Raw genomic sequence first — 13,572 nt, 5'->3', positions numbered from 1 at the left:
AAAAAAATAATCATTGAAGCAAAACAAACATTATTTTTATATCTTTTTGAAATAAAGACATTAATAAACAAAGATTTATTGATAGATAATCTCTATACGAGTCTATTGATATCAAATTAATATAAAATATGAAATCCTATTTGTGAATGCATTTTGTTTTTCGATGGAATGAAACAAACAAGGAAAAAAAAAAAAACGAGTGATTGATGAGCAGTCGATTTATCTTTTTGTTTTCTCACTTTTTTGCATTATTTTATTTTATATGATCAAACATAACTTTAGAATATTAAGCTTTGTTTGTAATAGACCTATTTTTCAAAAGAATAGAATGTCAACTTTTGAAGAGAATAATAACAACAACAATAATAATAATCATGACTCTATTAAAGAGAAAGCAGAGTATGCTGAATCAAATATTGAAAGAGAAAATTATTTCTTTGAGAGAAAAGAAAAAGTTTTAGATTTATTAGGACCTACCAAGTGTAGAAACTGCTGGTTTCTCAAAATTAATTGTATATGTGATCATTTACAACCAATCAAGTTCAAACATCGATATATCACATTGTTTCATCATAAAGAATGGAGTAGAGTTAGTAACACTGGAAAATTAGTAACTTTAATATCAAATAGATCTACACTAGATAATAACAACAACAACAATAATAATAGTAATAATAGTAATAATAGTAATAATTTATTAGATATAAATACAGAAAGTCAATCAAAAGTATTGGTAATGAAAATTGAAGAGGATGAAGCAATGTTAAAACATATTCTGGAAACAACAGATCATAGAAATATATTTGTACTTTTCCCTGCACCTGACTCTATAACAATTGAAGAGTATTTGAGTCAATTTAAGAATAATAGTAATAATGATAAGAGTAATAATGTAAATAATAATAATAGTAATAATAATGTTGATAGTGACACCATTTCAATTGAAGATGCATTAGAGAATGTTAGCTTAAATGATAACTATGATTTCAATGAATTGACAATGATCATTCTAGATGGTACATGGAGTCAAGCAAAGAAGTTGGTAAAGAATATTCCACCTGATATCAAAAGAGTATGTCATTTTTGATCCATATTATTATCTGTTATTCATTTTAGACTAATTTATTTGATAAACTTTTTCATTTAGGTTCGTTTAACATTTGGTGAACAAAAAGTTAAATCTTTATATAATCAACTTAGAAAACAACCTGCTGTAGATAGAATTTCAACTTTAGAAGCAACAGCTTTGGCAATGCATATAATTGGTGAGAGTAAAGAAAATTGTAAATCACTGATGGATTCTTTCAAGTATTTCATCGATAAGTTAATGCAACAAAATGGAGCAGCTGGAAGAACCAATAAAGCATGGATTGGTGATAAGTAAATAATAAATCAAATAATATAAATAACAAGTTAATAATGTTGTTGAAATCATAAAAACTTATAAAAGAAATAACGATTTATTTGATTGATGATTGATTGATTGATTGAATTTTAAATATATTTAAAAAAACAATTCAATAGGTTGGTTGGATTTGATACAAGTATCAATTCAAAGCTTGTGTAAGACAAGGAGTGATGGGAAGTGTGAGTTCTTGGCCTTTTGATTGTTGGTAATTTTGAATCCAGCTTGTTTGGTCAATCTTTCCCAGTCTTCAACTGATCTTTCTCTTCCATTCATAAATTGGAACATTTCTATAATAATGAATAAAGAAAAAAAATAGAGAATGTACTTGTTAGTATTTGATTATTATTTAACATTTTGTTCAACTAATATTAAACACATACTAATATCAAACCAAACTTTTTCACCCAATTGTTCATTCTTTTCATCGAGTAAAAAGTCATATATGTAGACTCTTGAATCCGATTTCATTGATCTCATGATGTTCTTGAGGATCAATAGAGCATTGTCGTCGTTGTAATGGACCAATGATTGCAATACAAAGATGTCGGCTTCTGGTAACTTCTCCTTGACCAAGTCACCTTGTTGATCCTTGATTCTGGCATCACGGACTGGCATTCCAGCTTGCTTTGCGAGCTCAATGACCACTGGAAGATCATAGTTGATCACAGTTTTGATCGATTCATGTTTGGTGTTTCCACCAGACTTGAGAATTTGATCCAAAAACAAACCTTGACCACCTCCAATGCCAACGATCGATTCACACTTGGTGTGATAGTCACTCATTTCAATAAGAGCTGGTGCGAAATAATTGACATAGCCAGCCATGACATTGAAGAAACGTTTGGATTCATCGTGATGATCAACGAGGTACTCCCAGACACTTGGCTTACCGATGAGTGCATTCAGATCGGAGTGGCCCTTACGAATGGTGCTGGTCAAGTCCTTCCACATGTTGTAACCCAATGAACCACCATTGATCAATACAATGTCACGTACAACTGGATCGGCCAACTTCTCTGAGAGTTTGGTGTGTTGGAATACACGAGCGTCAGTCTCACGGAAGACACCGAGCGAGGAGAGTGCACGCATCAAACGATAGAGAGCATCTGGACAACAGGCAACATCGACCGCCAACTTTTCAATCGATTTCGATCCAATGGATTCAATGTGTTTGGCAACATCCAACTCACAGACGGTGAAGATTGCACGCGACTTTTCAAGATTATCACAAAGCTGGGTGGTCTTGAGAATTGAATTTTGATCATCTTCCATTCTTTGATTATGAGAAACAGACATTTTAAAATGTAATAATTAAACTTTGTTTATATATTTAATATTTATATAACTTTTAATTTATATATTACAATTCATTTTCACTCCATTATTTATAGTTTATCGATTAATCATATTAATATTTAATTTATATAATATTTTATATTCTAAATAAATAGAAAGATGACATAATGGAACATTCCAATAAAAGAGATAGAACCCTATGATAGATTATTAAAAAAATGAAATATTGTCTAACATTTAAAAAAGATATCTTTTTTAATTTTGATCAAAAAATTAAAATTTCCTTTTTTAGAATTTTTCGTTGCAGTTAGTTTTGGAAATTTTTTTTAATCATGATCAAAAAAACAAAAGTTTTTCTCACATTAATTTAATTTTTTTTTTTCTCTATTTATTTGTATATTTGTAATAAAATGACATGTTGTGTTGCAACTACCTGGGAGATCAATAGTAATGTTTGTATATTTTTGGGAATGAGTTTTTATTGGAAACAATCAATATAACAACATTTTATTGACAACACATCTATATTTTTATCATTAAAGTTGACGAGTGTCTGTGGTAAGCAACTTACAGATGGTTTCTTTTACAATTACACTTGTGTAGATAAGGTAGGCCAGGACATTTTCAACAATTATCCAATTTGCAAGTCGTGCACTAAAGAGATGACCGATGGCGGAAAACATTTGATCATAGGTCTTTCTGTAGGCTTTGGCGTTTTCTTTATTGCGCTCTATGTTTGTTTATTCTTTTGTATGCGTCGTGGTAAGAGAGTTGTCAACAAAAAAATCAATGAGTCGAATGTTCCACTCATCTCGCCATTGAAACCAAAAGAGTATTCACATGCAACTGCAACTGTTCAACCACCACTCATGTCATACCATCCACCTTTACCATCATTACAACAACAACAACAACAACAACAACAACAAATATCAAATCAACCTCCTGTAGTACTACAAAACCATCCAACTTCACCTATCACCCAACAATCACATCAACCTCTTCAACAACTCTATTCAAATATGCAATCACCATATATTGCTCTACCACAAAAATATATGCAGCCATGCAATCAGTCTTCAAACTATGTAAATCCCAACAACAACAATAACAATAATTATGATAATAATTATGACAACAATTATGACAATGATTATAACAAAAATTATACCAACAATAATAATCCAGTATATAACAATAGCAAAAACAACAATAACACTAACAACAATAAAAACAATAATAATAATTCGATGTATAAGAACAACAACAGCAATAACAACTCTAACAACAATAATAATCAACCATCAAACCAACATTATACTCCACAACAAAGGTTTTTGAAAGATGAACCTTTGGATGATGACATTTTTGATGCTGATTTCGAAATTAACAGCAAAAATAATTTTAATATGACCATCACCAATAGCAATCACAATAATAATAATAATAATAATAATAATAATAATAATAATAATAATAATAATAGTAATTATAGTAGACATTCAAATAGCAATCAAAATAATAGCAACAACAATAATATTAATAATAATGTAAATCGAAATGAAACAATAAACATAGCAAGAAGAAATAACAATATTGATTATAGGAAGAGACAAGTCATTGAAAGAAGAGGAAGAATTAAACACACCAGTTTTCGAAACACCAGTCATCAATAGTAGTACAAATCGTGCACATAGACAAGCTCCAAGCAGGATTGGAATCCCAAACCCACCAGAAGATACAAATACAAATCGAAATGTACAAACAACAGTTTCAGTTGTACCAACAAATACCAATAGCAACAATAACAACAACAATAGTCGTTCAACAAATAACAATGCAAGAAGTAGTCCAACAAGTCAAACAAGCGTTACAAACGCCACAAGAGGCAACATAATGAATCTTTCAAATTCCATTTTTGAAGATGATCCAAATTTTTAAAATTATATAACTTTTAATAAATGATTTTAGTTTTACATATTTATCTTTGAATATCAAGTATATTGAATTATTATTTCATTATTATCCATATCATGGTTTAAATTGATAACTATTTGTGTTAAATCCACCTTTGGTTGGTTTAGGTGGTGTTGGATTTGATAAAGGCGGTGGAGTTCCGGTTAATATATTGGATCCTGGCTAAGAAAAAACAAAATTAATATATTTCGAAAAAGTCTTTATATAAAAGTTATTATTTACTTTGTAATGGGCATAATTATCTATATGTACTATATATTTTGAAATTTTTATTTATTAATTTTTATTTCGTATATGATAGTTATATATTAATATTACTTACTATAAGGTAACATTTTTGAATTCAACAATTTAATTCTTATTTTTTTGAAAAAGATATAAAAGTATTTATTTTATATCTTAAGAATTGGAAGTTTAGAACTTAATGTTTTTCACTATAATTTATGAAATCTAAGATATTTTTATAAAACAGGATGAAATCAAATAAAATCTGGTTTCCAGGATTTATAGTTAACTCAACTCAAAGAAAAAGATTTTAAATTAATTAATTATTAAAACTTTTTCTTTGAGTTGATCAAAATAGATGACCAGTTTTTTTTATCAAAAAAAATTGTGATACCTTTAGATTTTATCTTTTCTTTAATAGAAATATTCATTTTAAAATAGTTTATTTAAATTTATTAAAATTAATTGGTACCAAAAATTTATCCTTAAAAAATATATAAATAAAAAATTAATATTATTATTTTATTTTTTTGAATTAAAATAAATGAAATAAAATCAACAAATAATTACAATTTTGTTTCGAATTTCGAGGTGAATTAAAACATTTCAATAATAATGAAATATATATTTTTTATTTTTATTTTTTTAAATTCTTTTTTATTCATAGATTCGATAATAAACAATAGTTTTTCTAGATGTTCTATTGAATCAAATATTGATTTTTGTAAATCTATAGAGGCTTTCGAAATGTAAGATTAAAATATTATAATAAAGAAATGTTCATTTTCTAACTATATATCGATACAAAATCAATTAAGAATTTGTCCAGATATTAGATCATGTTTGAAATCATTATCAAAACAAATTGAAGAACATCCAAATATAGATCAGGCTATTGTTAAACTTTCTAATGGTATACATAATGATTGTCCAGGTGAGATAGATGAATCTGATTTGCCAAAGTCAAAACATCTTCATTTCGTTGGTTCAAAATTTAATTCATCTATTTATCAATGTAGTGTATGTACAAAAGATGAATTTAAATAATATAAACTATCTACTTATTATTTTATGTTTAAAAAAATTATATTTAGAATCAATTTATTGCTTTAAATTTAGATTATTCTACTAGTATATCATTTGAAAACATAACATTGATTAATAAGAACGGAAAAGAAGGTTTAATATCATTGATCTACAATGGACATAATAATAATAATAATTCTACAATAAATGTTTATTTTAATAACATCAATGCTGTTCAATCAAAGAATGAAAAGAGTGGTGGAGGTTTTCTCTATGCTAAAGGTTGCAATGTAGAAGTTCGTAATTCTTTCATATCAAACTCTCAATCACTATATAGTGGCGGTGCTATCTATATAGATCCTGTCAATCCTATGAGCAATCTTAACCTTGTCAATGTCACAATCGTAAACTGTTCAGCTTCTAGTCGAGGTGGAGCTATCATCACACCTAATCTAAGTGTTTGGTCATCTAATTTTATTAATACTTCATCGTGTGATTCCGGTGGTGCAATCTATTCATCCAATAGTCTATCGATGTATAATGTTACATTTCAACAATGTATAGTGGTAAGTTGTAATAGTAATAGCAACGGTAGTGGCGGTGCTATTTATACAACTGGACCAACAAATACAAAGATTACACAATGTGAATTTAATCAATGTGAGTCGTCATTCGATGGAGGTGCTATTTATTCTGATTCCACTATTAAGGTAATGAGATCAGAGTTCTACGGGAATAGAGCTCATCATAATGGAGGTAGTATCTTCTCAAGTAAATCATTATCTTTAACCACTGCAAGTATAGAACTCTCAAATGCTTTCGTCGACGGTGGTGCTATCTATGTAGAAAGTGACCTACTTATGGATGATGTCTATTGTTTTATGAATAGGGCAATCAATAATGGTGGTGCAATTGCTAGTTCACCTAAATCCACCTATATAAATGTAACCAATTCAAATTTTGAAAAGTGCCAAGCAAATAAAGGTGGTGCAATCGTAAGTAACAAACTCTAAAAAGTTTTGGTATATAAATAATACAACTACTAACATTAAATCAATAGTATGTTTATAAAACAAACTCATTAAATTTAAATGAGATTATCTTTGGACAAAACAATGCAAATCAGTCTGGAGATATCTATATTAGTGGTGGATATTGATAATCATTTGTAATAATAACATAATCATAACAAATCAATGCATTTTATTCAAAGACAACTGAAAAAATAAAAATAAAAAAAATAAAAAAAAAATCAATGGTTATTAAAAAAACAATATCATTTCTAGTTTGTTACTGCTATTACTTGTATTTATTAATGACACTCACACACAGTGAGTGCATTTTAAAATAGTTTTGTTTTGTTTTTTTTTTTTTTCAAATTCAAACATTTGTTTTTTAACAGTCAAAATTTGTTGTTCAGTAATTACTGATGAATTAGAAATAAACTATATATGCACAATGCAAGATAATTCTAATATAGCTGAATCTAACGATCTTAATAATAGTAATATTACAAATGATGATGATGAACAACAAATAATAAATAATAATAATGTTGGAAGTAGTAGTAATACAAACTACTCTGACATATTCTTAATAAAACAAATAGAAAGTAGGTTATTAGATATCAATTTATATTTTCATAGTAGTTTATTAATATTTTATCTATATATATATAGAACCAGATGGAATTGTAACAGGTGAATCAAATCTATTATCACATTTTAATCTATTAAAGATATTCAATGATTTCAATACAAAGCATCTTTCATCTACCTATAAATCATATGTAAAGAATTTGCCTGGTGATAATTATATAAAAAGAGAGAAACATCATTCCTCATCTTCATCTTCATCGGTCAACAACAATAATAATATACAGCAACTACAACAACAACAGAATATTTCAACAACACCAACACCAGGTACACCTACGAATGCACTACTTTCACCTGGTCAACAACAGCAACAACCACAACAAGATATTACACAATCTACAACTACGATATCAACATCATCGTCATCGTCAAAGAAAGAGAAACCACCACATAAAGTACATGGTCTGTCAAAGTTGGTTGAGAATGCCGATTCTTCGATGATACAAGACGATCAACAAGAATTGATCTTGCTGTCACTCTCAGAGACACAAATGAAGGCGGCATTTACACTGCTAGACGGTGGGTATGTCCGACCAGAGAGCGAAAAGAAGAAACATCGTAAACATCGTCACGAGAAGAAGAAACGTAAGAATCGTGACGGTGAGAACACAGTGGTTGTCGAAGATGGATCATTGGTGCCACCGCCACTACACAATAGCAACTCACTCAATAACAGCGGTACTACAACAACAAGCAACAGTGGAGGCAGCGCAGGCAACGAAGAACGTCACAAACGAAAGAAAAAGAGTAAAAGAGATCATAAAGATAATGATGGTCAACATATAGTAGTTGAACATTAATAATAATAATAATAATAACAATAATAATAACAACAACAAAAACAATATCACATTTAAATTATTTAACTTCCCATATATACAACACATATATATAATATACATTTAATTTAAAATTTGTAAATCCAAATCAAATCAAATCAAATCAAATCGAAACAAAAAGAATCAAAAAACTTAAATCTTAATCAATCAAAGATATTCACATAATTTGATATTTGTACAAATAAAATAAAAATATGACTTTATCATTTTTTTTTTTTCTTAAAAAGCTCAACTCTATAAATATATTATATATTTGAGAAATGACATACATATCTATCTCTTTAATAAATAAATAAATAGATATAAAATAATTAATTTTTAATTTTAATTTTCTTGTGTTGATCAAAAAACAATAAAAAGGGGTGTAGACCTCATTCATATTAATCATGATGATCATTAACACCACTAAATATATATATTTCTGTTTTTTTCTTTGTTTTTTTTTTCCTTTTGTACAATACGGGTGATAACAATAACAATCGAAATAATAATAATAATAATAAATAGGTACATATATGTAATATATATAAGGTATATCTTTCCTGTCACTTTTTGATATTGCTCTACAAAAATTCATTATTTTCTCACTCTAATAATGTATTATAAACAATTGATAATAATCATGTAAATTAATTGATTGTCTTTTTGATAGATTTATTATATCTCACTTGTTTGTTTTTAGATTATTCTAGTTTGTCTTTTTGTTTGTTTGAATAATAATATTAATTAATTAAATTATCAGATGATGTTCTTTTATTTAAATTGGACTTCAATGAAATATAAATAATCTCTTTATATATTTTTTATATAATGAAACTTTGTAATATTTTATATTTATTTATTTTATTATATTATTTATCTTTTGTTGGTAAGACTATAAAAAGTAAAACAATTATTATTATGTTAACATTTCTAATAATTCTATTATTATTATTACTTGTTTTTAGAATCAAAATCAATTATATATTTATCGACGAATGGAAACGATACAAAATATTGTGGAACTATAGATAGACCTTGTTTTTCAACTTATTATGCAATGATTTGGTTGGATCATGAACCAGCCGTTCAAATTAATATGCAACCTGGACGATATGATTATAGTGCCGCACCATCAACCATTGTTAGTGATGTAGCGATAGAGTTGATCGGACTAGGTAACCATTCAGATCAAACACAAATAGTTATACCGAACAATGGTGATTTCTTCCTTTCAGTCTTCTCCAATATCACCATCCATAACATTACATTTACAGATCATCGTAACAATGAAACAGTTTTTTTCAAAGAAATGTCACCATACGCCAGCAACTACCTCGATGAACTCAACAAAATGTCGTTTGGAAACTTTACCGATTTTAGACTATTTAATTCATCATTAACACTGAATCATTGTATATTCTTTAATAATTCAAATTCCATATTATTTTTATCACAATATTGTAAGTAATTAAAAATTTGTTAACAAATTAAAATTGAAATTAATATATATTCTTTTTTAAATAGCCAAAATATATGTACACAATTGTACATTTCAATTAAATAGATATAATATTTTTCTTACAAGTGAATTTACTTATTTTGAATTTCAACATTCAAAAGTCATTAGTAATCGATGGAATTCAATGATTGCTTCCAATTTCACTCAATTCCTAATGGAAAAGACTCTTTTTATGTATAATAGATCAACCTATGGAATGGTTACAAGTAAGTTTAAAAAAATCATCAAATATTTAATTATAGATTATTAATTGTCAGTATATCATTTTCAGTGACATGTATATTTGATATGAAATCGTGTAGATTTGATAGGAATAGATCTAATTTAGGTCAATTAATATCAATTCAAACATCTTTAGTAGTGGATAATACTTTTTTCAATTTGAATATAGCAACTGGTGCTTCCGGTGTTGCCTATTTATCAGATGATTCAATATCAAAGTAATTATCATTGTTTTGTTCAAAGTTTTATTAGTTATTAATTTATTTTTTTAAAATAGTTTTACAACATGTATTTTTAATGGAAATTATGCACCAGGTAGTTCAGATATCGGATCATCCAGTGATTCATTGGTTATCGAAGGAACTATTTTTCAAAACACAGTAAATCCATCAATTTCAATTTCAATTTATGCCAACGGTCAAATCATAGTCTACGATGTAGTATTTACCAATATGAGTGGAACAATAATATCATCAGACTCTACTTCATTCATTGCATTAATTGATACTCGTTTTTTAAGTAAGATTTATATTTTATTAATAATATAAATTAAATGTTTATTAATTTGTTTTTTTTTTCTAATATTAGATATTCAAGGTAGAGTGTTGGAATCTTATGGAAAAGGTTCAGCGATTCTATCAGCAATTACAGTTCATAATTGTAGTACAATCGATGAGATGTTTTTATTCGCAAATAATGTACAAATATTTATTTTCGACGCAATTGTAGAGCAAAATAACTTTTCAAGTTTTCTTTTTATGGAGTATAACACCTTTTTGGCAATGGGTTCATCTCACTTCCTCGATAACAATGCATATATTTCATTGATTGGTGGTTACAACAAATACGGTATTTATATAGAGAAAACAGAATTTTTAAAAACAACTGGTACCTTTGTAAGTTAATATATAATATTAATCAATCAATTGATTTTAATAATTAATATTTTCCCAATGAATATAAATATTATATTATAGAGAGGATCAGTTTTAGAATTAGATCAAACTGGTAATATTACTGTCATTGATTCACAAGTGATTGCAAATCAATCACCCAACGGTCCATTTATTTATTATGTTAAAAACAGTACTTTTGATATCCAATGCTTTTCAAGATTTGAAAACGATATATTCTTTGATAACTACGCCTATCGAACGGGTGCTCTGATTTTCTACGATTCTCAAGAATTGGTCTGTCCATTTACTTGTGAGAATTGTTATGCGCTGAACTCCACTGCCCAATATGGAGAAATACTAAACAGTGCATACTACACATTCACAGTGAATATTGTATCATCGATTTATACACCGGAAAATGTTCAAGTGCTAATTACAGCACTCGATGCGTTTGGAAATGTCTATCGTGGTTCGACAGGCGTCGAGTTTACAGTGGACAACCAACTTTGCCCGAATGTTAACCTGACTGGAATTAGAACGGCACAGCTAGATGTCGGTGGCAGACCGATTCTTTATAACCTGGGAATCAGTGGTATACCAGGTACCTCTTGTAATCTCAGGTTCCAATCGAATCCACCCGCCGCCAACGGATATATCTACAGGAATATCTCGATTGAAAAATGTATCAAAGGCTACGGTCCTTACTTGGTGGTTGACACCTACTACTGTCTGAAAGAATCGAAAGTTTCCGATTGGGTAAAGATATTATTCACCGTTCTTGCCGTCGTTCTGATGATTGCCGATTTTGGAATGGCAGTGATCGCAATCATCTACAGAAACAATCGAATTATCAGGTATACCAATATGGTGTTTCTTTGGACAATGATAGTTGGAATATTCGTCATACTCCTATCAATCATATTCCTTTATCTCATTGGTGATTTTCAGTGTATTCTGCGTGTAATCTTATTACCAGCCGGTCTTTTCATATGTGCATTATCAATCATAGTAAAGGAATGGAAGATTTGGTCATCAAGAAAACAATTGAAATTTCAAAAGAAACAAATTGTAAGTCAAACAAAAGAGAGATATAGTAAATTATAAATTTATTAATTGTTTTTATATGAATGTTATAGATGGATACAAAATATTTTTTAAAATATTTTGCTATTTTATCAATTCCAACTATTGTAAGTATAATATATTTATTTAATATTAATTTTCATTTATTTATTAAAATCTTAAAAAAAAAAAAAGAATCATAATAGCATTAAATTGTATCCTAGAAGATATAAAACCAACTTATATTTATAATGTCAATGAATTAAAAGTTGTCTATAATTGTAAAGCTTCAAAAAGTTGGGTATATATTGTTTGTAATCTTGTTTATATAGTAAGTATAGTTTAATAATTTATTATTGTATTTTAAAAATAATTTATTTATGTTTTAATTAATTATTTTTTTTTCTTTAAGATTATATTATTACTATATTCGTGTGTACTTGTATATAGAAGTAAACATTATAGAACTTCCCCAGGTACATTTAATGAACCAACATATATTGGTGTTTTGGTATGCAATTAATCAATTAATCAATCAATCAATCAATTTAATTTAGTCAATTATTAATTATTTTTAATTTCTTTCTATAGATTTACAATTATATTATTATTCTTGTGATTTTAATCCCATTAAGATTCTCTTTTACCAATAATGCAAATGCTCAATTCATAGTGATCTGTGCCTCTGTTATTATATTTGCACTAAGTACAATCGGTTTACTTTTTATTCCTAAACTGATTCTAATATTTAGAAAAGATAGAGTAGTTTTATCAGTAAGTAGTAACTTTGATTATTCATTTGTAAATACTTTATTGTACAACATAAACTAAACAATTTGTAATTTAGTTAAGAAAGTTTATTGAAGAGCAAGAAAAACAATTGGATAGAAATAGAGATATCCTAAGATTCTACGAAATGTATGGTGATGAGAATGGTAAATTAAACTTTGCAATTCACGATATATTTACACCAGAATCGATAACACCAAGTTCAACTCCAACGATTTCACCTGTTGACGCTAACAACACAGATAACAATCCACCCAACAACTCTGAAAAAACAACAATATATAATCAAAATATTTCTTTTAATTTACCTGATCCATCAGATAATAATAATAATAATAATAATAATAATAATAATAATAATAATAATAATAATAATAATAATAATAATAATAGAAATAGTATACCGAATGGAAATAATGAACAACCAACAAAATCTAGAAGTAGAAACAATAGTATATCGATAAACAAACAGAGCAACACAACAAATAGACCAAGAAAAGATGTTGATGCAACTGTAGCTACATCATTCTTTAACGATGCCAACAAAATGGATTCACCCAAAATGGAATTTCTAAGAAGGAAATACAAATCAGAACCAACATCTCCATTATATACTTCTAATGGATCTTAATAATAATAGTGATAATAACAATAACAATAATAACAATATTGG

General features: G+C 27.6%; 5 protein-coding genes across 5 annotated transcripts; 4 read left to right on the top strand and 1 right to left on the bottom strand.

Annotated features, from left to right (window-relative positions):
- Positions 1-328: 328 nt before the first annotated feature.
- PPL_05766 (tRNA-uridine aminocarboxypropyltransferase) lies at positions 329-1,384 on the top strand (the record flags this gene model as incomplete). The annotated part of the gene is made up of 2 exons (XM_020576639.1): positions 329-1,072; positions 1,148-1,384. The coding sequence occupies 2 exons, from the start codon at positions 329-331 to the stop codon at positions 1,382-1,384; spliced, it is 981 nt and encodes a 326-aa protein (XP_020433888.1).
- A 168-nt stretch (positions 1,385-1,552) lies between these two features.
- Positions 1,553-2,704, bottom strand: PPL_05765 (uncharacterized protein; the record flags this gene model as incomplete). The annotated part of the gene is made up of 2 exons (XM_020576638.1): positions 1,553-1,695; positions 1,789-2,704. The coding sequence occupies 2 exons, from the start codon at positions 2,702-2,704 to the stop codon at positions 1,553-1,555; spliced, it is 1,059 nt and encodes a 352-aa protein (XP_020433887.1).
- Positions 2,705-3,114: 410 nt separating this feature from the next.
- On the top strand, positions 3,115-4,645 carry PPL_05764 (uncharacterized protein; the record flags this gene model as incomplete). Its single annotated transcript, XM_020576637.1, has 3 exons — positions 3,115-3,156; positions 3,247-4,254; positions 4,283-4,645. 3 exons carry the CDS (start codon positions 3,115-3,117, stop codon positions 4,643-4,645), a joined length of 1,413 nt encoding a protein of 470 aa, XP_020433886.1.
- Positions 4,646-5,264: 619 nt separating this feature from the next.
- Positions 5,265-8,390, top strand: PPL_05763 (uncharacterized protein; the record flags this gene model as incomplete). Its single annotated transcript, XM_020576636.1, has 7 exons — positions 5,265-5,271; positions 5,574-5,655; positions 5,725-5,926; positions 6,001-6,927; positions 6,993-7,080; positions 7,335-7,544; positions 7,612-8,390. The coding sequence occupies 7 exons, from the start codon at positions 5,265-5,267 to the stop codon at positions 8,388-8,390; spliced, it is 2,295 nt and encodes a 764-aa protein (XP_020433885.1).
- An 849-nt stretch (positions 8,391-9,239) lies between these two features.
- Positions 9,240-13,530, top strand: grlR (G-protein-coupled receptor family 3 protein 17; the record flags this gene model as incomplete). Its single annotated transcript, XM_020576635.1, has 11 exons — positions 9,240-9,312; positions 9,377-9,823; positions 9,936-10,136; positions 10,259-10,370; positions 10,430-10,671; positions 10,741-11,048; positions 11,130-12,116; positions 12,185-12,238; positions 12,523-12,621; positions 12,702-12,884; positions 12,958-13,530. 11 exons carry the CDS (start codon positions 9,240-9,242, stop codon positions 13,528-13,530), a joined length of 3,279 nt encoding a protein of 1,092 aa, XP_020433884.1.
- Positions 13,531-13,572: the final 42 nt, after the last annotated feature.

The sequence above is a fragment of the Heterostelium album genome (assembly GCF_000004825.1).
Source record: "Heterostelium album PN500 unplaced genomic scaffold PPL_contig12, whole genome shotgun sequence".
NCBI classification, from domain to species: Eukaryota; Evosea; class Eumycetozoa; order Acytosteliales; family Acytosteliaceae; genus Heterostelium; species Heterostelium album.
Note: the sequence above shows the minus strand (reverse complement) of the source record. Positions and strands in the feature narration are given on the sequence as shown.